At 39.6% G+C, this 27,216-nt stretch overlaps 1 protein-coding gene and 2 long non-coding RNA genes across 3 annotated transcripts in view; 1 reads left to right on the forward strand and 2 right to left on the reverse strand.

The window, feature by feature from the left end:
• The window catches only part of LOC133062431 (uncharacterized), a 28,645-nt gene extending 10,048 nt beyond the window's left edge, over positions 1–18,597 (forward strand). Inside the window, exons 3-4 of the long non-coding RNA XR_009694170.1 lie at positions 17,066–17,148; positions 18,041–18,597. This is a non-coding gene — a long non-coding RNA (uncharacterized LOC133062431). The remainder of the gene's footprint in view (positions 1–17,065; positions 17,149–18,040) is intronic.
• On the reverse strand, positions 1,109–27,216 carry ETF1 (eukaryotic translation termination factor 1). The gene is made up of 11 exons (XM_061151406.1): positions 27,060–27,216; positions 26,795–26,898; positions 9,791–9,966; positions 9,277–9,416; positions 6,748–6,886; positions 6,276–6,466; positions 5,611–5,740; positions 4,915–5,070; positions 4,446–4,510; positions 3,617–3,764; positions 1,109–3,419 (listed from the first exon to the last, which is right to left on the reverse strand). The coding sequence occupies exons 2-11, from the start codon at positions 26,878–26,880 to the stop codon at positions 3,337–3,339; spliced, it is 1,314 nt and encodes a 437-aa protein (XP_061007389.1). The 5' UTR covers positions 26,881–26,898; positions 27,060–27,216; the 3' UTR covers positions 1,109–3,336.
• Positions 23,306–26,772, reverse strand: LOC133062432 (uncharacterized). The gene is made up of 2 exons (XR_009694171.1): positions 25,625–26,772; positions 23,306–23,816 (listed from the first exon to the last, which is right to left on the reverse strand). It is a non-coding gene; the product is annotated as an uncharacterized LOC133062432 (long non-coding RNA).

Genomic DNA, 27,216 nt, shown 5'->3' on the forward strand with positions numbered 1-27,216 from the left:
CACACACTCAAATTGGCAACAAGGGAGAAGCTGGCATGAAGCTTACATTCCATCTTGGCATTCAGCCCTGAATACACTATGTCTGTCTGGGAGCACCATGGCATGAGAACTGGAGCCAGGGAACAAAAGATGGCAAGTGCTGCAGGCCCAGACAGGCAAGCACAACAGCCCACATAACCGGCACTACTGTGCTGCCTTCTAACTTTTGACTTCAAACAGCAGCTAGGGGTAGAAAACACTACCTCTGCCATGCATGGGCATGTCTGCCTCTTCCCATAGGGTGACTGGGTTTCATCAAGGCTGTCATCTAAATCAGATGAGAAACTGGACAAAATTATGCTGAAAAAGCAAAGTGACAGAAGAGATTCCCTTACTGGTCAGTTTTGTTAATACTTCTTAAATCTGGACAAAGAAAATCACGTACCACCTTGGTACTTCAACTAGGTTTTCTTAACTACTAAATAGGAGCTCCACTTTTGGGAAAAGCAAATGAAACAAGAATCCTCTTCTGTTTTAACACATCCTAGAAGCCCTGTTCCATTGAGCCAGCCTCTAACTTGCCCTTGAATGAGGTTGCTGCTCTTCTACAGGTACCAGGTGTGCAAGATCAGAGCAGGGGAGGCTTAGTTTCCACCTTTCCATCTGGATCATGCTGTTGACTCAAAGGCAACCACATGTAGAAAGAGAATCAATTTTGGAATTAAGCCTGGCATAAAGATTTGCCACTGAAGAGCTGCTACTTAAACCTCTTTCAGCCTGTTTTTAAAAGTGCCATCTATCTCCATAGAATGTTAACAAGGGTAACCCCCCCCCCCTTTTTTTTTAAAAAGGGCAGGTTTCCCTTTGGCTTGCACAGGGAAAAGAGTAAGGTACAAATTAGTTTGGCCCATCAACTGGAACCTCTTTCTCTGGTGTTAACACTGGGATCATGGCCTTTTGCATATATCCTTCCATAGGAAAATGTAGCAGAAGACAACTAAATCACTAAATCTATGGTTGAAGAGTAACTATGAGGAAATTGCACATGCTTTGGAGAGCTCACTCACACTGTCTCCACAGCTCAGACCTTTCTTAGAACAGTCCTAAAGAATCTCAAGCACACAAAGTATATTCTTAAATATGGTTTAATACTCTTCTCCATTTCTGTACATCACAACACCAAGATTTTGCTGTTTAGGATCTCTCTGTAGAGGCTATAGAGAATGCAAAGGCTACGGTTTTCACCCCCTCATATTTATGTGTTTGTATTGTGTAAGTGTAATACATATCAGTATATATTGATACACACATCAATATATAATGCAATATATATCACTGAAGAGAACACATTGATTAAAGAAATACAAAAATTTGGCATCATTTCCAAACTTAAATAGTAAAAATAAAAACTACAAAAGGAGCTGCATACCCTAAATGTATCATGTGAAACAACAAGCATATTCAAAAATGTAAATTTACATCCAATTTCTCTGATCTTGTCATATATCACATTAGACCCATTTACAATGGCAAAACCCTAAGGTACTGCTATGAAGAGAGCAAGTTTGCTCGCTCTTGGGTGTTCTGCAAACAAACAGCAGAGCCCAAAGAAAAAGCCTGTTCTGGTGAAGCCTCCCGCATTGGTGAATACCAAAGAATTGACTCTTGTTACTGGGGGTTGAGACATCAGGTTATACATTGACAGACAGTCATTTGGACCTCAGAGTACAGTGTTGAGAACCAGAAGCTTTACATTTAAGACACACTCCCTTCATTCAAGTGAAACAGGATTACTGGAACGATAGGCAGGTCTGCAACCTGGGAACAAGGAGCTGGTTCAGACCAATAAAGCTACGAGTGACTGAGTCAAGTCAGTGAAGAACAGCAGTCAGGCACTAAAGTGTTTAAAGTACCCAATTTGAAAACCAAATGCACCCCACTACCCTAGCAGTGTGGGAGGATACCAATCGACTTTTAAAACCTTTGGTCCTTCAAAGTCCATTTGGTATACTTTTTTCAATTGCTACCACTGGGCACGTCCTATACACTTTGTTCACTGTCACCTCAGGCACCCTGTCCGTGGCCTTGCATGTTAGCTGGGGTCAAGTCTGATTTACAACCCAGCTGTGAAGCCTAAGCTTCAAGTTTTCAGGCCCACTTTTGGGTCCAACATGGTTAAGTCCTTGGTGCCAGAAGCTGTGTCCCCATCCCTTCCCACCCCTGCCCTTCCCACCCTCCTCCCATAATTTCTATGAGAGGTGCTTGTAAGTCCCATATTTCAAACAGATGCTCCAACCCCACCAGGAGGTCAGGGGTTTACAATTACATGCACAGTCATACATGTCTCGTCTGTCGTTCCTGTGAAAAACCTTGCAGTTCATTTTTAAAAAATCAAAACATTCACATAATCTCATGCCATCCAACACAAGGAAAACACGACCACCTCCCTTTTGCAAGGACAGACCCAAGCAAAATAAAATATTTAAATGTCTTTGCTTCCACTTAAATTGCATGTTTTATTTCTCCCAATTCCAGCAATAGCATAGAAGTCCCATCATATCCATCCCGAACTGGTTTCTAGTATGCAAGATTATGTGAACCCTTGTCAAAGCAGTTGATGCTAAGGGCTCCCAAAACCTGGGCGCAAAATGCGCCTGCAGAACAGATGGAAGGAAACAGCAGTGGCCCAAATGCTTCATGTGTCAGTTTAATCTTTGCAATGCAACCTGCATCATCCTTGAAACTGACGGCCTGGAGGGGAGGGGTAGTGAGGGAGTGAAGCTGAAATTGCCTATTAGCTCACTCTTTCAACATTAAACAGAGACTGAGAGAAATGGTTCCAACATTTCACCACATATATTTCTTCTTATGCAGTCTAAGCTGAGAATGCCATGTAAATGGGTCACTGCAAAATGCAGCAATTTAATTTTTCTCCAATCAAAATAAGAAACAAACCAGTATGATCTCATTTCTATTAACTTTTGAAGGTTTACAGCAGTTAAAGTATTTTTGCTTCTATGTATGAAGGTTAAAAAAATCTTTTTTTTTTCCATAAAATACAAGAGCAACCAATTTCACCATCAAGTAAAAGTAAAAACTGGGATTCTTTTTTAAATTAGTCCAAAGTGGCATTTAGGAACTTAGTTGTAGGCTGCTGCGCTGACACCATGACAAACCAAAGTGTAGGGTTGGGTCTGGTTTTGTTTCGGTTTTCTTTTCAATATCCAATGCTCATGGATTAAGTTCTGGAAATGTTCCAATTGTAAGGCAGGGATCTGTTTGGATTCCACCACGGGTATGCTCCTTGGGTTGGATGCTGGAGGGTGAGGCACGTTTTGCCGGACCCATGTCGACTACCTAGTAGTCATCAAGGTCAAAAAATTCATCATCTCCTCCTTGGTATTCCATTCCCTGGAAATCTACTCGGTACCGCAAGATACCTATGGGAACAAGCGAACAAACAAACAATAGCTGTGGTTGACAAAACTGGAGGGTGGGGAGCAATCCCATTGCAGAATTATAGCAAGGGGAGATGATATATGAGCACACCTCTCTGGAAGTAATGATATATTTTTGGGATACAAAGGAAAGGTTGTGGCTGAGACCCTGGCATTCAGTTTTCTGATTTGCTACTCACCTCCAATTCCACCAAATCCTTTGACAAACTGGGATCCTTCTTGTGACTTATCTGTGACAATTTCCAAAGTAGCTCCAAATTTTTTATAGTTGTTGGCAAACCACTCCAGAAGGGGCATGCTCTCAATCAGCTCATGTTCTTGTCCTGTCTGCAGGGGCAGCCATGAGATACAGAAACAGCGGGATTAGGATATATCAAGACATGGATACTTGCTACCCTGCCTGCCATTCTCCCTCTTCCTCTCAGATCTATGGTGTGTTAAACTGTAAGCAAATTATGGGTTCTGGCAACATAAATGCAACAGCACAGAAATTCTGATTTTTCAAACAACATTCCTCCCCAGGCTCTAGCATCAGTAATGAAATGTTAACACACACTTGGCAGTTTTTCAATTTATGGTTCCTCCCATTGTCTTGAGAAGTCAGGCTGTTACAAAGTGTCTCTAGACAATACTCATTCAACAGCTAAGAGAAAAGCCAAAACTGCTTTTTGGAGGAGCCTTTTAAAAACCAAAGTTGTCCAACTCAGAATTTGAAGATGCTACCAATTAAAAGGGACCTGTGTTGAGCAAGTAAACTTTTTTAAACTTTAAAAAAAAAAAAAAACCACAACAAAAAAAAAAAGAACCAGGGTAACCATCACCTGGCCTCCTTCCTTGGAATCAGACTATTACATGGCACATGGGAGTGGACCACCTCCTGGTACTCCCACTGCCAACAAGGAGAGGTCTGGCTTCCCGAGGCTGATGCTACTCTATGCTGCCAGTGCTCTAACATACGGATTTATGTTTCCTTGCATGTATCATCAAAGCACATCAACAATCACATACCTCTTTGTCTGTAAAATGAGACTTATCCTTCTCTTGTTCTGGAGTTAGATAGAGAATTTTCTCCTCTGCAGTATTAGGGGAAAAAAGATGTGTTAACCTGCTTCTCAGATACCAATAGGTTTAAGTTCCATGAGATGAAAATTAGGTTAGATGAAAGGACTCCTGAACTGATTCTATCAACCTTCTTTTCATAAGCACATTAGTCAGTATGCAGTGAATGAATGTCTACCAGGTATACTGGTCCTATCATAAGGAAACATCAAAGACATTTAAGATACAGCCCTTATCCTCAAAAAATCTTAGGCAGACATTTATCAGTTCGATCGGGTACAGGCTGGGAGTGGGGAACAAGGTACACATCTGCCTTTTAATTGCTCCTGAAATCAGCCACCTTGTCCAATCTCCACCCCAGGCTTCTTGAATACACAGGTTAGTAACAAATGGAAACTTCATTTACTAATTATCATACCTTCTGTGCCTTGGCAATGAAGAACATATCTCATGATATCCAGATTTTCATAGACTATTAGAATCTCTACAGCTCCCATTTCTAAAGCCTTTAGTGTATCTTCAACTCCGAAACAGTACTTGCCCGTGTCCTGGCTTATTTCATCGAAGTATCGCCCTGTGGTTAGGGACAGGTCAATAAGAATGTATATTAATGTTTCTTTTTGTACACATACACCTTCTTACTCAAAATCAGAGAAAGAGAAAAAGTCAACTTAAAAACAACTGCCAAAAGTTAGTGAAAAATCACACCACTAGTCGAGGCTCCAGAAATTGAGTCTCAAGAGGTACCAGTTGGGCCAAGTACATAATCATTTGGAAATGTGCATGTATCAAATTGGAAACACAGCCAAACAATGGCCCTGTTAATCTTTAATTTGAGCTTTTGAATTATTTATCGCTCTAAAACAAAAGATAATATGGGAAATTTGACTGAAGTTTGGTTCCTACTGCCAAAGGGTAAAAACAGTAAGAAAGACAAACATTTATTATTAATATTAGATGTGACAACTAAAGGATGATTTAAAATTATGATTCCATTGAGAAGGATTTTAATAAAAATGCTAAACCTTCCTCTTTTACCCTTCTCAGTGTCTTGTTTTGTACATACACACATACAAAAACTTTTCACAGTAAAGAAGCTGTATTTCACTGATACCTATTAATTTCTTCTCTTGAATAAACTTCACGTTGGAGAGGACTTCAGTAGATAATTCAATAGCTTGATTGAATCCATTTTCACCACCATAAGATATATCAACTAATTTTAAAACTTTTGATTGCAACCTCTAACACAAAACAAAATAAAAAAAAAGAAAAAGCACATCATTAGTACTTCAAAACACCCTTACCAAGAACCATGACCTCTTAATGGCATGCAAAACTAGCCAGTGAAACATCAAGAGGAAGAATATGGGGGAAGGTGCCCAATTTATTCATGAACAGGTCTCATGAAGATCACCTCCCCAGCCAACTGTATTGCATATCCTATTAGACTTATAAAACCAGCTCCTAGTTTCTTTGAAATCAAACTTCAATTTAAAGCCAATTATGGCAACCTACTAAAACCAGGGGCCAACATAGGGCCAAGAAAGATTCCATCCCAAAATGGCTGATTTCAAAAGAAAATAAGTCCAGACATAGTAGGGGAATATCTCCTAATATTACTAATAATACACACAAAATTTTGCCAACTCAAGAGAGAGGTTTTTAACATGGAATTTATCACTGTAAAAGAAAAGAGATGTGCATGTCCCAGCACTCAGAGAACTCAACTACTCCCACCAAGAAACTTACATAATGGAGCATCTACTTCTCACTTACCTGATCAAACATATCAGATTGACTTAGTTCAGTTTTAAAGTCAGCTGATCCAGCTAAAACGAGACCAGCCACATTCACCTTGTCCCCAGAAATAAACAGCTGCACAGCAGTCTCAGCTACTTTTCGAACATAGTTATGTCGCTTTTCCATTCTTAAACGGGCAAAACGCAAGGCTGACTGACCTCCTCTACCTTTGACAAAAGTGATGAGAGAAAAAGGCATTTATTAAGTATATGATACCTTGCTAATTAAAAAGTAATTATATAACCATGCTATTTCCCAAGGAAAGGAGAAAATCACTATTCCTTTCAGAAGAAAATTGCTTTTATTGAGTTAACACTAATTCTGTAGTCAAAAGAGTCACAAGTAACAATGCTTCTCCCATCACCTGAGTTTACTTCCCCCATTACACAATTTGCTTCCTTAATGCTGGACACAAAGCAAAAGTGTTCATGTTCTCTTCCTAGATTACCATGTTTCTTTGGGAGATCCACAGTGAATTTGTGCAGGACTTCTCTTGTATTTCCTTGGAGTGTGCCAAAAAGTGCACCACTACCATCTATTACAATGAAGCCAAACTTGCTATCATCTGAAAGTAGTGCTGTAAGAGCCTGAAAAGCAAACAGAGGTACCACACCGTAAGTCTCAAAGCTTTGCAAAGTTAAGACAAAATTCCAAAGGGACATATACAAGCCCTTTCCACTCAGAACGGTATGGAGTACTACAGAAAAACCATTTCACGGAGTAATTTAAAGGCTTTAGCTATAAATATGTAATTCATATAGACAAATCTGAACCTGATGCAGGAGAAAACCAACAATATCAACGTAAAGCCTTTTTACAAAGCTGACCTAGGCACAGGAACCCAAAACAAATACAGAGTTATAGGGATCAAATTCTTCCTAGGTTGTTTTTAGATTGATGGTGGTCTAGGGAACATAATATTCAAAGTCTAAGCTCCAAAAGTTGACTTGCTGTTACCATTAATAACCCCAGCATTAATAGGCAGTATTCACTATGGCTAATAAGAATCTTTTGCAAATCAATTCTAGAACAGGTGTACTCACTGAGGACAAAACCCAGAAATCGTCTATAAAAAGATCCAGTTTTGAAATGTTTCATTTAATTATGTCTTGAGTAACATTAATGACATCAATATCTAAAATTCAATTTTAAAGGTACTATAGGTAATAATTGTGAATTTTTATGAGAAAATCCTTCTGGGTTAGTATTATATCATTCTGTTTCTGCCTCCTGAAAGATCAGATCTTTAAATAGTTCTGGGACCCATATAGATGGGCAAGAGTTGGCGTCTATAGACATGGTAGGTGACTAATTACTAGGTGGCAGCCTCTATAGAGCTAAGAATTATTACCCATACCATTTAACTGGGGAAGAAAACAGCTCTTCACGAACTGACTGGAAAGCAGATTAGTCACTAAGAATCACCCTTTAACCAAAGCATACTTGATAATTAGCATTAAGATATGAATATTGCCCATGTTAAAAATTTTGCCTTAAGACTCTGTCTTCCAATGCAGGGGGGGGTACAGATTTGATTCCTGGTCAGGGAACTAAGATCCCACATGCCACAGAGTGGGGCCAAAATCAGGGAACAGATTTACCCCTCATAATAAGAATATATAAATATCCTGATTAAACACAACTTCAGTTGTGCTCTTCAGTATACCACATGTGTATGTAGTTTTTGATATACTAGTTAGAGCCAAAACAAAGCTAGTTAAGATGAAATGGTATTCTGGAAAAAGAGTTAAGCTAACTTAGGTAAGTAAGGTAAAACTAGATAATATGAGTATCATGTACTATTTAAATCAAGAAGACTCAAAATCTGCTTTCATCAAAGCAGATACAGTTAATTGGAAGAGGGTGGCAAACTGCCTCCCCAATGGAACTTTTGCCAGAAGGAGGTTGTGACAGCCAAGAGAAAAGTCCGTCTCCACCATCTATGCAATCACTCAAGATCCGACTGGAACTGAACTTCCTGTCAAGTTAGCAGAATCATCGATTGTAAACTGTGTCAACAAATGTCAGTTCTAATTCCACTATAGAGGTTTTCCCCTATGTTGATGAAAGGCAAGAGACTGAACTAGAAGCCAGCTGTGAATTCTTGATTGTTCTACTGTTGACTGATTTAGGTCACTCTAATGAGGTTTCCTTTCTACCCTTAATGTTCATCATATTATGACAGTTCTGTCACTCAAAAGTTTTTTTTTTTTAATGGATGGGGGGAAAAAGCGCTTATGGTCCTGACTACTGAAGATTTTTATAATTTGTGAGCTGAAACTAAGAGTGCAAGAAATATATTTAAGTATCATGGATACATAAGGAGACCTAGAGATCAGGTAGTCATTTATTTCTCTGCTTCTAATTAGTTCTTCAAACCCAGCTTAGCACTTTCCTCAAACATGCTGAATATTCATGTCATTCATTGTCATAATAATGAAAAAAAAAAAAAAATTTTTTTTTTTAAAAAAGAACCAGCCTTATAAAATGGAAGTTATTTGGAAAACAGCCTGGCAATTGTTGAATTGGTTAAACATAATTACTATATGACCCAGAAATTCCACTTCTAGCTTGTATACCTGGCCCCCCAGTAAAAACATAGGGACATACAAAACCTTGTACATGTATGTTCAAAGCAGTATTATTCATAACAGCCAAATAGTGGAAATGACAATTTCACCAAATGATGTTATTAAGTGAAATGTGGCATATCCATGAATAGATAAAATGTAGAAAATAGTATTTGGTAATAAAAAAGGAATGACGCATAATACATACCACAAAATGGATAAACCTTGAACACACGCTAAGTAAAAGGAACAAGCCACAAAAGGCACAGAAAAACAGATCAGGGGTAGCCTATAGCTGAAAGATCTTGGGGTATGGCGGCAGGGACGAGGAAGGCCTGGGAATGACTGCTAATAGGTATGGTGGATTTCTTTTAGGGTAACAAAAACATTCTGTTTTAACTTCTTACCTCTGTGTGGAATTTGTTGTCACACAAATACAATGATGTATTAATTGGTTTGAAAGGTTCAAAGTCAATGTTGACTTTCTTTTCCTTTCCTTCTTCTGTTACAATTGTACCACAGTAAACAACCAGGCCATTTGGAGGTACTGCAAAGAACAAACAATTTCTCTACTTATATACACACCTAATTTTCCTCAATTAATAGGAAATGTTCCCACAGCCCACTGGTCCTGTCCCTTTAAATCATAATTTACATCAAGTAGAAATACCTGTAAATTTCTCAGGCAGATTTCTCTTCCTAATTTTGAAACTTGAGATGTTTTCAAAAGGATTTATTATTTTAAGTATAGTACATACTACTTAACTTTCAAAAAATAACTTAGGGGAAAAAAAAAAGACCAAAGGAACACAGCTCATGTCTGGGTAAGAAAGCACTTGTGACCAAAAACATCACAACAGAATCAAAGTGGAAAATATAGCCAAGACAAAGTAGAGGAGGTAAGGTCAAGCTCCAGATTACCTTTGTTATAAAGTTTGAGTCTTTGTTGTACAGATGTAATGGCTCCCAGGACTGAAAGGCGGTTTACTCGTGACTTAATGTTAGATGCAGTTCCAAACTCATCTGCTAACATTTTTGCCACTCGTGAAATCTGGTCTTTGGGAGGAATGATCAACGATATCATGCTTGTGCCATTGCTGTGGAAGAATAGCATTAGAGGTTTAAGTACTACGTAAGTAAAGAATTATCACTAGTAAATGGAGTTAAAAGTGAGATACCCCTAATATAGGAAAAATAAATCACTCTAAAAGTGACCATGAAGGTAGGGGCTATACCTCTGTAATTAGAGTGTACCCAGAGCTAGAATAGTGTTCAAAATATGGTAGGTATATCAACCTTCAACAAAGAGGCAAGAACATACAACGGAGTGAAGACAGTCTATCTTCAGCAAGTGGTGTTGGGAAAGTTGGACAGCGCATTTAAATCAATGAAGACACACCCTCACACCATACACAAAAATAAACTCAATGCTTTAAAGACTTTAAGACATGACACCATAAAACTCCTGGGAAAAAAAAAAACCTCCTGGAAGAGAACACGGGCAAATCGTACCAGTGTTTTCTTAGGTCTGTCTCCCAAGGCGACAGAAATGAAAACAACAATAAACAAATGGGACCTAATCAAATCTATAAACTTTCACACAGCAAAGAAACCATAAACAAAACAAAAAGACAACATACTGAATGGGAGAAAATACCTGCAAATGATGTGACCAACGGCTTAATTTCCAAAACATACAAACAGCTCATACAACTAACTCGAACAAAAAACAAACACTACCAAAAAATGGGCAGAAGACATTTCATGAAAGGATGCTCAACATTGCTAATTATCACAGAAATGCACATAAAAATTAAAACAAGGTATCACTTCCTATCAGCCAGGATGGTCATCATCAAAAAGTCTACAAATAACAAATGCTGGAGAGGTTGTGGAGAAAAGGGAACCCTTCTACACCATAGGTGGGAGGGTGTTGGTAAATTGGTGCAGCCACTGTGGAAAACAGTATGAAGGTTGCTTAAAAAACTAAATACACACACACAGTCATAAAAAGAATGAAATAATCCCATTTGTAGAAAGAAAAAGACATCCCATCACTTAAGGTGGAATCTAAAATATGACACAAACTTATTTACAAAACAAACACTCATACAGGAAAAAAACTTATGGTTACCAACGAAGAAAGGGGTTGGAGGAAGGCATAAATTAGGAGTTTGAGATTAACAGATACAAACTACTATATATAAAGTATCAACAGATAAGCAACAAGGTCCTACTGTACAGTACAGGCAACTATATTCAATATCCAGTAATAAACCATAATGCAAAATAATATGAAAAAGAATATATATATACACACATATAACTATCACTGAATGTATATGCTGCTGCTAAGTCACTTCCATCGTGTCTGACTGTGCAACCCCATAAACAGCAGCCCACCAGGCTCCTCCATCCACAGGACTCCCCAGGCAATACTGGAGTGGGTTGCCGTTTCCTTCTCCAGAATGTATATACAATCAACTATACTTCAATTTAAAAAGAATATGACAGGTGTTTAATTATTTGAATTAATACTAGCTTTAGCTATATGTAAAGACAAAAAGCACTTTAAGGAGTACTTGGGAAACGCCTCATTCACCAAGGAATGAAGGGAGAAGCTTTGGTAAGGGTGTGACAACAAGACTGGAATTTAACCTTGAGTCCAAGGCAGAGGCTTAGAATCTGGTGGTTCTTCAGAGGAAGATGCAATAATAGGATGGTGCAACAAGTCTTCCCAAAGTCTAGATGAAATACCAGTTTAATATCCTGGTCCCCTCCTTCAAAATTCCAGGCTCACCACAAAAACTTAGAATCACTAATTCAGCACCCTAAGTATCCTGATAATGAGAAACAAGAGTCTTGGATTCACATAAATATCCCAGTTAGGAAATCTCTGTCACACACACACCTTTCTCTAAATAAGTGTACCTCTAAATGTATTTTACATATTAATCACTTTTGAGTTTGATTAAAGAGAGAAATGCATAGTCTGATTACCTCCGGGTAACCAAGCAAACTGAAGTTTGTGCAACTAAAAACCAGGACAAAACCCTAACTTATGGAGGACACACCCCCAAGGCTTTGTCACATGGGAGCTTCCTTTTGAACAGCTATCAACCCCTCTAACCTTAATGCTGATGCCAACAACATGTCTTTTTAACCCAGACATTCTCAAGACTTATTATTAGCATCACTAGTTAAGAAATATTTCAATATTCATTTTCTTTGAATATAAAAAAATTATCAAAATATAGCAATTCACTAATCATTAATCAAAACACAAACCCACTTCACACCCAATAAGATGGCCACTATTAAAAAAAAAAGTGTTACCAAAAAAAAAAAGTGCCTCCTCTGCAGGAGGCAGAGATATGGAACCCATATGCATTGCTGGTGATAATGTTAGATGGTATATAACCATTATGAATAACAACATGGCAGTTCCTCAGAAGGTTAAACAGTTATCATAACTCAGCCATTCCACTCCTAGGTGTATGCTCAAGAGAAGTAAAACTATATGTACACACAAAAACTTGTGTTCACCAAAGGCACTGTTCATAATAGTTAAAAAGTAGGAAAAAAACCCCACGTCCAACTGATGAATGGATAAATGAAATGTGGTATATGTCCAAACAATGGAATTATTCAGTAATTAAAAAAAAAACAGAGTGCTAGTACATTATTTCCTTTAAGGTTTCTTAATCTGCTAGCTTACAAGAAAAGCCAAAGGATTTTACTGAGAAGTGCTAATTTGTGTTTACCATTAGTAAAAATAAGTTAAAAAAACTACATAAAACAAGTAACAATATGAACAGAATTAGAAGTATAACAAATATATACATGGGACATTACAAGTCCCAAATGTGCCCTGACCAAATCTAATGGCTGGCTTTCTAATATCTATCATTATATATTGATCCAATTTCATATACCCAGACAAAACCCTAACTGAAAGATACACACACCCCGCTATGTTCATAGCAGCACTATTCACAATAGCCAAGACCTGGAAACAACCTAAACGTCCATCAAAAGATGAATGAATAAAGAAGACATATACATGCAGTACATACATACAATGAGTACTACTCAGCCCCACTGCCCGCTAAAGAGAACAAAATAATGCCATTTGCAGCAACATGGAAGCAATGAGAGATTACCATACTAAGTGAGTCAGAAAGAGAAAGACAAATGCCATATATCACACCTTATGTGATAGTGTGGAATCTTAAATATGACACAAATGCACCTACTGACAGGACAGAAAGAGATTCACAGAGAACAGACCTGTGGCTGCCAAGGGGGTTGAGGGAGGGATGGAGTGGGAGGTTGGAGTTAACAGATGTAAGCTATTATATACAGAAAAGAATATTAAAGAAAAAAAAATCAATGTATATACATATATATAACTTTGCTGTAGAGAAATCATATTGTAAATCAACTATATGTCAATAAAAAATAAATTGAGCCAATTTATATTTTGAAGGCAAAAGCCGATCTGATATGAGCCAAAGTATGTTAAGAAATTTGACTGTTGTTTTACAAACTGTTTCTACTTGATACTTAATGAGTCTATAGGAAAGTTACTTCCTGAGATTCTTCAAGATCATGATCCTAAAGGCTATGATAAGTTTAATCATTACAAGTTTTAGTGTCAAAATGAAACGGGTGGGGGCTTTCTTTAGATAAACTGGATAGACCACCAGAAACACCTAAAACTTTTTCCTAATTGCTGAGTGTGTTAACTTCACATATATCCAATGTCTGGTGGAAGTCTGCAAGAAAAAGAAATTACAAAGATGGCTACAGTGTCAAGTCAAATAGGCTTATGTGCCAGTGTCATAAGAAAGAAGGGAAGAGGCATAGTAGAGAAAAAAAGAGAGAAAACCCCTAATATTAGCTTTGTAACTATAAGTGTTTGAAAGTGTCTGGAAACTATCTTCCTAGAATAAAGTTATCTTCACAAATGTGCATCTTGGTACCAGCATTGGAAAAGAACCTCATAGTTTTCTCCTAGTGGCAAAATTCACAAGTCCCCTAGTCAGAAAAGTTTTCTTTAGAAGGAGACAAGCTGACTAGCAAGCCCTTCCACAATCAGGATAGTTGCTCTCAGACTGTCTTCAAAACCAGCATTCTTTCTGTTGGGGTATCTACTCAAAACTTAGAAGGCGGGTTCACAACCTTTGTGATACTTTCCTCAATAAACTGCAGGTTGATTAATTTGTGAATCGTGAACTACAAACAGGTGGTAAAGCACGGTGTGTGCTCTGCTGCCACCACTGGACAGGGGAGCAGATACCCTAGTCAAAGCGGAGAATCAAACCAATTCATGGTAAGCAGCTTTAGTCACCACAAATAAAAGCAATGATCATGAAATAAAAAAAATCAGACATATATACAACTGTAGTGGCCATGTTCCAGTTTCTGAATTAGATGGAAAAAGAACTGCCAAATGAAACAAGTTGGTATCTTCTATTACAAAAAAGAAAACTGCTCTTTACAATCAGTGGGTGTTCTTTTAGTAACAAACTACTGCACTTCCAGTATGTATCTTGCTAGGGACCTAAATTTTTTAAACACTTTTTGATAATTCCTTCTGGAGTTTTGCCAAATCTTACAGGCCAAAGAGGAGAAAAGGAGTTTGCTCTAGGAGGGGCTAGAAAAATTAGGCAAGTAAACTGAAATTCAAACTTGTTTTAGACTGTAGGTTTCACCTTATGATATGAAACTATACAAGACAGGGAAAAGTTGCAATCTAAGTGAGATAGGTAAATTCAATCTGAGCTTTACTGATTTATATTTGTTTTCAGATGAACAATTCTCAAAAGAGAATTTCTTTACCCTGGGGCTTTTGGACTCTTTAGGGACCAAAAGAGTTTAGCTACTTCTCAAAAGGGCTCAGTTGTAGGAAATGTAATGAGAAGGGGCTAAAAGGATAGCAGGGTGGAGGCTCAGAGATCTGAAAGCTAAACAGGCAACAAACCCAAAGGAGGTAAAGTTTGAGGCTAAAGAGAACCTCTTTAACGTTTATCATTGGGATAAATTAACTGAGAGGCTGAAATGCCTAAAGGAAGTCCCTAAAGCAGGATAATCATGTGGAGGACAAAGCAATGACCTTAAGATAAGCAGCTATTTACTTTTCACTGTGGAGAGGTTAAGAAGATAAGCATCCGTTAAGCAACTTTACTGTATAGCACCAGAGTTGGGCAACCTTAAACTCACATCCATTTAACATCCTAGGAAGGACAGAGTAGTAGAGATACCTAAGAACATAATCTTGTTATGGAATTCCACTTAAAACATTGGTAGATTTCTACTAAGTTGTTAAATAGGAAGCCACTTGACAGTCTTGGCTTCTTACTCATTTTGAATTCTGACTAATGTTTTTAAAAAACTGGGCTTCCCTGGTGGCTCAGACAGTAAAGAATCTGCCTGCAATGCAGGAGACTCAGGTTGGATCCCTAGGTCAGGAAGATCCCCTGAAGGGAATGGCTACTCCAGTATTCTTGCCTAGAGAATCCTATGAACAGAGGAGCCTGGTGGGCTGTCGTCCATGTGGTCACAGAGTGTCACACATGACTGAGCGACTTTCACTAGTTTCCCTTTGTGCCTCTCTACCCAGTCTGGGGGAAACCTTAAGTTTCCGAATTCATCTGACACCACTGGGGATGAGGATACAAGGATTATTTAAATAGATGGCCTCTACTTTAGAAGTTTAAAGGCTTCATGATTTGCATGTTGGGTTTGGTAAGAGCAAATTAAAGTTTTTCCAGGAACTTTATGGCTGTCCAAGTGGTTAAGACTTGTTTCCACTGCAGGGGGCACAGGTTCGACCCCTGTTTGGGGAACTAAGATCCCACATGCCTCACAGAACAGCCAAAAGAATAAAACTTAAAAAAAAAAAAAAAAAGGGAAGCTTCTGGTTTTTAAAAATTAAAAAAAGCTTTTCCAGGAAAGTTTCCAAACAAAATAAACACTCCTTTACCCCCCACCCGCCCCCCAGGCAAGCCAATCAAAGTCGCTAGACCAGTTTGTGTAAACACCAAAATAAAACCAAGAAAGCTGAGTATTTCATTTGAAGTAGAGCAAAGAGCCCTTAGGGGAGAGTGAGAAATAAAGCTCTCACTGAGTTGCTGGCAGTGTAAGCAAACTCCACCTTATAATTTTAATAGTTTCATCCATGCCTCGGGCTTTGTCACTACGTCCCTTTCCCACTGAAGCCCGTGGGTTATGAGGCACGCAGCAGTGACTGACAGGCGGGCTGTGAAAAGACACAGCATACAAAGTGCTGCGCAAGGTGGCGAGGGGCCTCTTCTCAGACCCCTTCTTCTCATCATTTTAGGAGCATGTTCCCTTTTCAAAGAAGAGTTCAGCAGTGCTTCCACTCAGAGGACTAACTTCTGAGAAATAAAACAGCTGGGAGACAGAAGGAGTAGTTGTAAATAGACTAAATACGGACAGTTAAACAAACTAGACACAACTTAGGAAAAGCAAGAGAATTTAAAGAGACAGCTGACAGCTTTCTCTTCCTGCATTCTCAAAGGTGACTGTTGAAAGAAAAGTTTCTCTCCCTAGAATGGGCGGTCAGGGGTAGTACCACCAGTTACTTATCAAATCCAAGGTTTCATGGCCCTTAAACACTACGGACAGGGAAACATTAAGGTTCAGATTACCAGGACTGCAAGGACTCTAAAGAAGAAAACTCAAGGTAATCAGAGCAAAGCTTGGGTTAGGGGGTGTATGTTTATGTAGCTTTACAGTTAGCAGTGTTCCAGCCTTTGGATTCAGGAAGCCTGCTCATGCAGTTAGTCATAAGAGTGACACAACGAAAATCTCAGTAGTCTTTGACTTGTAAAGATCTTGCCAGTGCTTATCATTAACAATGCTTAAGAACACTTCAGAAAGAAAATGTGGCACCCACAAACTTATCCACTGGCCAATTTGCATGAGAGCCCCAGAACCCTTGAAGAGCTTTCTGAAAAAGCAAAACAAACAAAAATGCTTAGATACAAAAAGATTTCCTCTTCCTTTATATTCTGATTCAATAGCTCTTGAATAGGAGGAGTGAGGGTGGTAGTGATTATGGTTGAGAGAGTCTCAATTTTCAAATGGATTGATTTAAATAGAATCAGACTTTAATGCATAACTAGGGTTAAGAATCACTGTGTTTGGCTTCTTTTCTATGCCTTTAAGAAGGACCTCTCAGCCAGCTGAAGTCAAGGAGATTCCATGATCTCACCCCTACTTAAAAGAAACTCAGAGCTCATCTCCTGCAGGTAAGCTGCTGTCCTGTATCTTAGCAATAACGTAACTACAATGAATTGGAATAGCTCAGATGTGTCCAACTTTCCCCAGCCAGAACACTCTCCTCAAATCACTGCCATCCATCTTATCACCCCTACTTTCAGATTAGGGCGAGGAGCATTTTAGAGACTGCCTACTATCCTTTCTAGTTGGGATTTAAGAATATATGCTCCCCAGGAAGCTATCATCTCAACGTTTGACCAAGATAAGCCTAGGATAGAGATGATCAAGGTTTCCCCTATACCCTTTTCAAGCTCACAAAGCTCAACTTAAACTTTAGACACAGCATTTCTGGGATTCACTAGCCTAGCTACATGGTAGGGATCCCAGCTGAAAATCAATTGGTTCCTCTCCAATTTCTACTACTTCTGTCATTTTATTCACTATAGGTTTTCCATTTTTCTTCTTTAACCAAATGCAGAAAGCTAAGTTTAAATTCTGAAACTAAAGCAATTTTTATGTGGGTTTAATAAGGGAACGTAATAGGATGGTGGTTATGATTAGGACGGACAGGTTTATGACTGTCCTACTGCCACAACCTGGGCAAATTAAGAGTCTCAGTTTCTCCTTACTTCACAAAGTCATGAGGATTCTATAAAAGAATATATATATCAAGTGCCTAGCATGGATAGCAGATAGATCGCTAAATGGTAACTAGATGGAACTTGATAGCTTCTTACGCCCCACCCCCCTGTCCTTAACAGAAGCCAGAAAGAATTAAGGGCACAGCACAGTTAGGGGGCAGGGGAGAGTAGCAACACTGTTAAGTGATGCTATAGACTTATTTGAATCTGAGTAAGCCTAAAGAGAGAGATATAATAGTTAACTTTGTGGTAGGTGATAATCACCTTTACTGTGTTACAGGACCTGCCAAATCTTCCAACAGAACAAAAGAACCAAGCCAAAACTCAGTTCAAACAATATGGTCAGAACACTATAAGCTGTTTTGGAATTCATCACAAGGGAGAAATACAGAAATTAATTCCCCTTTACTTCTATCTGGTTATCAGTCACTTCAAAGATTTGACCTGTTTTTCTCTTTCACCCAAAGAAAGTGTGTTAGTTGCTCAGTTGTATCCGACTCTTTTGCGACCCCATGGACTGTATCCCGCCAGGCTCCACTTTCCATGGAATTCTCCAGGCATGAATACCAGAGTGGGTAGCCATTCCCTTCACCAGGGGATCTTCCCCACCCAGGGATTGAACCTGGGTCTCCTGCACTGTGGGCAGATTCTTTACCATCTGAGCCACCAGGAGTCATTTCCACCAAATAACTGTGAAACAACACTTCTTGAAGGTAGAATTCATTTCAGCACTGAATGCATGCTTAAACATTTGAGAATGAATAAATGGTTAATTGCTAACATAAGAAAAAGGGTCTTCTTTATACAGTCTCTTCTAAGCCGACACCAAGGGTTTTATTCTAAACTATTAAATAAAATACCAATTAAGAGTTTGCCAGTCTTTGGAGAAGAACTAACGTGTGTGGAAATGACTAATCATCTCTGCTTTAGCTTCACTAAAATGCTCAAACCATCCCATCAGTCTTTTACCATAACAAAAACGACACTTTCAGTATCCTCTTTTGCCACCTTTAAACTGGTTCAACCCCACCTCAAACCTGCTCCCAAGTATTACCTGTGATGCGCGTAGGAGGTGGGTAGGGCTGCTTTCTATAGAGAGCTTACAGAATACCAAGAGAGGATTCTGTTACTGTTCAAAGAGGCTTGACAGAGTTACTGGAAACTGGTTTTGTGCTACTGACCTCAGGGTTAGATGCCATTACCAGTTGGGACAAGGACGAAGATATGAACACGCCAAGACATTAAAGCAGCCTCTACCCTAGAAGACACAGTAACTCAAAATGTCCCAATATTCTGCAGAAAGTAAAGTTTACAAAAAGCTCATTTTAGTGTTTTATCCTCAAAAGCATTAAGATTACTGTACTCTAAAACAAAACTGTATGTATCTGGTGTGACTACTTTTTCTACTATTACAGGAATTTACTTTGTCATAAAAGGGAAACTAAAAACAAACAAATCGACACAGTGGAATATTCCACTAGGGAGCAGCAGAAGCTGGAAAATTTCTCTAGCATTCTCACATTAATGAGAAACCAGGAGACAGCAATCACAACCAACATTAGGGACCAACTAACCATCAAGGTTCTACACAGGGCAAGAAAGTCCACTTCTTATCTTTCCTGGCCACTATGCAAGTACTTTTCAAATAAAACAAAAGCCACAGCCTTCCTGTTAATCTTCTTTCTAATATACACATGAGCTTCTGGGGAAGGATTTAGAAGCTAGTTATTTCCCTCACCAATGATGCTCATTAAGAACAAACTTGTTCAGTACCCAAGTTCTTCCAAGGTAGACTTGCAAACAGCATGCCTGTTCCCTTTTATCTTTGCTCTCGGGTCGCTGCACATCTGCTCCCTCTAGTAAATTGAAAATCTCCTTGGACAAGAATCCTCCTTTCAGAAGAGAATAGGAGATGTTTTTATTCAGCAAAAGAAAAATGTTTCTATTCAGCAAAATCAAAGAGCAAGGCAGTGTGGCATAGTAGTTAGGACCAGAGGCTCTGGATCAGGAAAGTGGGGACAGATAGCATTGCCCCTTGTTAAGACTGTTGTATTAGTAAAGCTACTTAATCTCTCAGCACTGCAAATTTTTCATCCATGAAATGGCAGTAATAGCTTTTTTCATAGCGTCATTGTGAGGAGTCAAAATATATGCTCTTCAACCCATCTTCAGGAAACTAATTTCATTGCTTGATTAAAACTCAATCTTTCTTGCCCATGAACTTCTAACCCTGTCTTTCCTGAGGATCCTTCTTGCTTTTAAGTAGAGACATAAAAGCCAGAGGAGGCCAGAGAATGGGATGGCCAGAAAGGAGGAAAACTTTTTTTTTTTTTTTTTTTCAGTAAAAAGCTAAAAATAGCCAGAGGTGTTAAGAAATTAATGTTTGGGGATCAGTACATTTTCACTACTTGCAAACTAGTGTTGGGACTGTCAAACTCTGTCAAGCCAACTTTACCAGTGAGACACATATATGCAAATACTCTGCACTATTTCAATACCCTGACAGCTCACCAACTATCAACCAACACAAAGTTTTTCAGTCTAATTTTAGGCTAACTGGCTTTTAATCAAGAATGAATGTCAATGACCATTTCAAAGCTGCAGATCAGTTACAGCTCCACTACATCAGTGTATCAAAGATACTGTATCAGTCAAACAATGCCCAAAGTAACATTCTGACAACATTCACCTGCCTTATCTAGGAAATCTGCCCAAGTAGTTAAACAATCTCTCCATTTTTGACCATGCCCAATACCTCATTTAAGACCCAAACAATCTGCCTACACCCCCCCCCCCCCCCCCATCAGCATGTACCCTGCCGTTCTGAGACCGGAAATGGTTCCCATCATCACTCCACGTTGTGTGTCAGACCATTTTCTCACGGTGCTGCACAGTGCTTCCCTGAATGTGTAAATACCCAACCTACAGCAGATGTTTGATGGAGCTTGTAAGCTGACTAGTTAATAGTAAAAATGCATCTGTGGGCTTCATTTTTCATATACTTAGATGTGAAACTGGGGAAAAATCTAAGTTAGAAGGCCACAGACATCGAGAAAAAGACAATCTTCTATTTTGACTAGATCATTCTTTTAAAGGAAACCTTAAAGGATAAAATGAAAAAACAACTTCAAGGGTTAAAATAAGGACAAAGTGACATGTAAATACTTATAGAATGGGTATTACATACAAATTAAGTAGCTAAAAGAGAAACAGCACTGGATTACAGCACAGAAAGCCTGATCAGTCTATCAATGTGAAAGAATCATCTGTTTTTATCCTTGTATCCACAAGAAAAACAAATAAATTATGGCTCTTTATCAAACAATTATGTTTTGGAAGAAGTGATAAAAAGAGCAACGACGCTTTATCTTGATTCACTTGATTCAAAGAAAAAGATACCTGTTCACAAAGGGGGGTGGGGAGGAAACTTTCATTACTACCTAATAGGCAGTATTAAGAGGAAGCTGTTATGAGAGGGAACTTCAATCCTCATGCTCTCTGAGGACAGTTGCCCACAGAAAAACCTTGTAATTTCCAACTTGGTGGGAAGAATCTTGAACCCCCTCTAAATCCTTTCTCTTCCTCACTAAAAGAGCAGGCTGCTGCAGACACTCCTATAGAATGTATCCTAGGAGAAGGTTCTATCCTGAGATCCCTGGAGAACAGGGTGGACTCAAAAATTTCTGCTGCCCAAGTTCAGAGATGGATGGTTCCAGCAGTAGGCCTAGGGAAAAAAGGCAAATTTCTCCTGACTCTAAATAGGGCCTGAAGCCATTTAGCCCTGCTGCAAAACCCACATTTTAAGTTTTTCCACAAAAACTTTTTTTTCTCAAAAAAAGGGCCCTCTGCTAAAAGGGTCCAACCAGTGTGTGTGTGGGGCAGGCGGGTAGGGAGGACACTGGAGACCTATACTGCATTCTGCCTTAAACAGTATTCTAATTAGGTACTCCTGCTTACCTAGGAATGTGTCCAGAGCAAATGTTCCTTTCCTGGAAGGATAAGTGTATCTGCTATTACAATAAAAAGTCTGTTAGGAGTTGAAATTCAAAGAGAGTAATTGTTCATTAGGTTCACAGTGCATAGAACACCATGCCAGAATACAACGGCTGTGAGGACTAGTTCTGAGTTGAGGCAGGCAGCCTAATACACTTGGAGTAGACTGAGGACCACCACCACACCCTATCAAATATACTCTTATCTGTCCTTCTTCCCTTTACCACCTCAACAGGCCCAGACATGTTGGTGGCATCTATATTTTGACCGCTTTGTGGGAAGTCACTGTAGTTTGTGTTCTACACTCATCTCTTCCCAGGAAATTAAAAATATTCTAATTCTTGACTTTTCTCTAGTGGGTTCTTTTACCTGTATAACTATCAGAGACAGGAAAGGCAGGGAAAGCCAGAAGAGAGGATGAAAAACATCCTCTTTAAGAGCCTGAATATCCTGGTATCAGTATGAAAGACAACAAAGTATCATTCTAGTTACAGCCACCTGTAACTAGGATGTGGAGAACTAAAAAAATAAAACCACCTGAAATTCATCACTTTGAGACCATTCCAAGAATCCTTTAGGTGAATGTTCTACTAATCAACAACTTCCACTTAGGGAAGGAACCCAAACACATTTACACAGTTTAATTTATTCAAATCATATAAACAACCTGTTTATATTCTATTTAAAAAACCCATTCATCGATCTCATAAAAATACTAACTTTTAATTCAATATAATGTGAGAAATTTTCTGGAGATTTTGGTCTGTCCCTGGCTTTTAGAAAGCTCTTAAAAGCCTTAGAACTTCCTGAGATGGGGAGTGTTTTTTTGTTATTATTCATAAGGAGTCCCCAAGGAGCATACCTGAGTTTATGCCAATGAAGTGATTAGGGTGGGGCCCCTAGGCAGAATTAGGATGGACCAGTCTGCAGAAAGACCAAGTTTTTTGAGGGCTGAACTTTCAGCTCCATTCCCAGACCTATGGGAAGGGGTAGTTGCAGAGTAATCTATATAAAATTCCTGAACAAGATTTAATGAACTTCTGGGTTGGTGAACTGGGTTGGTAAACTCAGGTGGCATGCTCCAGTTTCACAAGGACAGAAGCTTCTGCACTTGGACCCTTACAGACCTTGCTCCATGTACCACTTCATCTGGCTGTTCATTTATATCCTTCATAACATCCTTTGTAATAAATCAGTTAACATAGTTTCCCTGAGGTTTTTGGACCCTTCTAACATATCATTGAACCCAAGAAGTCATAGGAACCCCCAAGGCCCAGGCTTGCTTTGGCATCATATGTGTGGGCAGTCTTGTGGGACTGAGCTTTGTGGGATCTGATAGTAACTCTAGGTAGTGTCAGAATTGAATCCAACTGTAGGAATACCTTTTTGGTGTCCAGTGAGATTTGAAGAACTGCTTGGTGTGGGGGAAAAAACCCACACAGCTAGTATCAGAACTTCTCAGAGGAGAAAAATTGTCCCATCCTGCTGTGCATCCTGTGTCCCCACTCCCACCCCTGCCCATATATATCTGGGGGTAAGAAAGACAGTCATGTAAAGTCAGGCAATTTATTTCCTTCAAGGTATCTACAAGTTATTTTTAACAAAAGCTTAAAAAATGTCCCCAAACCACAGAAGACTCAAATGAAGCTTAGAAACTGCCCTAATCCTTTAAACATGGGTTATCTGACTGAGCCCTGATTATATATGAAATATATGATTCCCTGCAGAAGATAAGTGAAAAAAAAATATTCTAATACTCACAGACATAATTTAGTCCAGATTTACCTTGTCCATTCCTTAGTTATATTCACTACCGTCCTTGCTATAACAGGCTCTGGTTATGATTTTATTACCTGAAAACTACACAGCTTCCAACACTATTTCTGGGGCTACCTCTCGCAGGCTCAGAAACATTAAACAACCTAAATTTGCTACATACCTTTCTTCTACATATCTTCACCTGATTCAGTTCCTTTTTGAAAATATCTACAACCATGGTTTCCATCCACATGGCCCTAGGTCGAGTTTTGGCTTTTGTACACATCTGTCCTCATTTAAGCCAACTATGGAGAATACACCAAGAGCAATCATAAACCAGGAAGAACTACAATTAATTTTAAGTGGGACCTATGGATAGGAAAAGACTTAGCTGGTTTTTTTTTTTTTACTAGCACACACAGAAACCAACATTTCACCAGGCTTATACAAAGCTAAATATGTATGTTCCACCCAACATAAATTCAAATTATATGTATAACACTCCTTTTAATTCAGAAAGTATGACAAAGAGACAATACCTCTTGTGAAGACTAAATGAAATAATATATTGCTTAATACAGTATCTATACTATGCTAACTGCTTAAAAAACTAATGTGCTTAGAAACTTCACTCTGTTCAGATTTACTTAATCAGTGAGTCTATTTTGCAGGTGGTTTTCCTTCAAAGCTACATTACCTTGGGATCATATATCAAGATAATCACATATTGGCTATCTCTATTTCAAGATCACTCTTATCCCAGCATACCTTAAGAGCCAAAGTTAAAAACAAACCAATCTGATTCTCATGCCCAGAACTGACTGGGGCAGGGGTGGGGGGGCGGGCAGGAGAGGGAGAGTGGTGGTGAAGAAATCTTCATTTCCAAAACAATTCTACTAGTCTACCACTGTTTCACTATCTAGTACTAATAAACATGCTTGAACACCTGTTTTCTCCTGAAACCCACAACTTGCCCCTGCCCCTTAAACACCACCAGAAATGGATTCATTGTAACCATCCAGTTTGTGCTTAAAATTAACAGTCCACCATGTTTCTCAATGACTATTTTAACATTAGGGAAAGAAGGAAAAACAATTCTCACTGCTATGATAATCTAATGAGTCTGACTAATATAACTCAGCCATAATACAATCTTGCTATTCTCAAAAAGAAATTGGTATATACCAAGAAACTTCTGAGTCAAAAAGAATATACTTGTGACTCCCTTACTGAAACCTAGCGATGGTCAATAATTTAAATTTTCATGGGATCAGAATATAACCAAATCCTGAATAAAAGCAAAGTAGGACATGATTATCAACCACGTTGTTTATAGGACAGCTTAAACTTGTATAAAATGTTCAAACTTAACTACCACTTGCAAGAAAAGTTGTGCATAAGAACCTCATTTTTAGCATGCTTCAACTTTACCTAAGTTTGTTAATCAAAGGACTACAGCTTTTAAGCTTCAAAGAGGAGCTTAAAAGTTTCAAGTGGCTAGGTAACATGGCTAGGAACAAATTTAAGAATGAGCTCCCTCCATTAAACAGTAGAAAGGAATGCTGTTGCTTATTTAGCAGCAACAACAGCAATCTAGAAAAGTCATACTCAAGTGAAGGATTCAAGCAAAACAACAGAAGATGCTAATGAAACAAAAGAATCTGGCTAATTCCTGGTAGTGCATCATAATGGGTCATGATCTATTATATTATCCCTCCTGTACAGTATTCTCACACTTGGGGAATAATTATTCATTCTACCATGTAGCATAGAATCATCTATGTGTTCAAGTTCTGGTAAGATTATATTAACTATGTCTGAATAATTCTACTAAATTCAAAGAAAAACAAACCTAAGGAATGAAAAATAAGCTGCTACCTTCAATTCATACCAGAGAAAGTGAGCAAAAACTCCAGTAACTGAAGAGAACCAAACTTTCAGAAGTTTCACCCCAAACAGAACTGTCACTAAACTAATTGTTAAGAACAAAGCACAATGGCAAAGCTGTTAGCCTTGGGCTTCAATGGATCTAAGCATACTTTACTTCATAAAGGAGTAACTACTATGAGTTTGATGAATCCCATCATTGCAAATCTACCAACCAAGGACAAACCTGCATCAGAAACCAGAATGTCCAATTCATGTACTGAAAACAACTTTCAACATGGTCCCAGAAAAGTCACTCTGCTATTCTAAGAATGCTCAGACATACAAATATGTAACGTTCCAAAAACTTTTTTTTTTCCTTGCCACTTCCTGTAAGTAAAAAGTTTCTATGACTGGGAAAAGAACAAAATAAAGTAATAAAGTGAGAGAATAGATACACCCCTGACACACTCTCCCCTAAAGAGTAACTTTTTTTTAAAATTTTAAAAGAGCACATAAAGTTAGTTTTAAACTAGTTCACCCTTCCCACAGTGGACACACCTAACAGCTGCTTCTCAAAATCTACCAAAGAAAACTCAAAGCCCACCCAATCCAGTTCTGAATTTCAACAATCATTAATACACTAGGCACCTCTACTCCAGGAGTTCCAGAGACAGGCCAAAAGGGAGCCTGTTCATACCAACAACCCCATAATTCGGATTTCTCCTGTATATACAGATACACAGCTGTCAGCCAAAACCTCCCCTCCGGGCGCACACATTCTCAGTTTATAGGTGGGTCCTGTAACAGCTAAAACCAGGAAGCTAAATGGTAATTACAGGACTAGGAGGAAGTCATCTTGGGAGAATGGTAAAACCCAGAGAAATCAGAGGAAGTCAGAAAAAGGTTGTCCTTGACTACCTCTCCTTCCCGCCCCATCCAGACTTAATCCCACCCGGGTCTCAAGAAGCCCGGGAGGGAGAGGCCATTTTAATGAGGCTTGGCTTAAGAATGTAAAGGAAGGGAAAGAGGAAATCAGGGAAGGGCCTTTGGAAAGAAAGGCCTGGCCCTTTCCCCCAACAGTACCCGAGGTGGGTGGCAGCATCTGGAGCTCAGAAAAGGAGGTGCTGGATTCAGCGCCAGAGAGAGATACAGAAGTAGTAGTGGCCTACCACGAGGGGGTCGAGTGGTCCGAGGACCGGGAGCAGGACCCCCTAGCCCCAAAACGGAGAACTGCCCCTTCTGGGGCCAACGGCGTAGACCCTCGCCCCTGGGACTGAAGCTACTACCCACAGGTCCAGAAGGCGGGAGTTGGCTAGTGCCTGGTTCTACTCATCCGGCCATGCGGCGCGGGGGCGGCCATCCTGAGGGGTCCCGGAACCAAGAGGGCACGGGGGGGCCCAGATGCGGCGCTCACCCGCGGGCCGCCTCCAAGCTCTTAATGAGCTTTTTGATCTTCCAGATCTCCACGTTCCTGTCGGCAGCACTGGGGTCGTCCGCCATCTTCTCGCCTCCTCCTCCCTAGAGCGGCCCGGCGGGGCCCGGAGACACCAAGACCACAGAGTTAGCGCCGCCGCTGGGGCAGAGCGGCCCCCTTCCTTGCCACCCCCGAGAGTCCCTCCTCTTTCCGCCCCGCGCGGCCCGCCGCGGTGGTAGCTGGCCTTTCCCTCTCCCTGGCTTACCTAAGGGCCCAGTCCTGGGCGGCAGCGGCTGCTCCTCCCCGGCGGCGGCTCCGCGGCGGCGGCTCTGACGTAGGACACCGGCTCCCTCTCTCCAGGCAGCTGCATGTGTTGCAATCCGCTCACATGGGGCCTGTGACATCACTTCCTCCGCCAGGGG

Source organism: Dama dama, chromosome 9 (assembly GCF_033118175.1).
Source record: "Dama dama isolate Ldn47 chromosome 9, ASM3311817v1, whole genome shotgun sequence".
Taxonomy (NCBI): domain Eukaryota; kingdom Metazoa; phylum Chordata; class Mammalia; order Artiodactyla; family Cervidae; genus Dama; species Dama dama.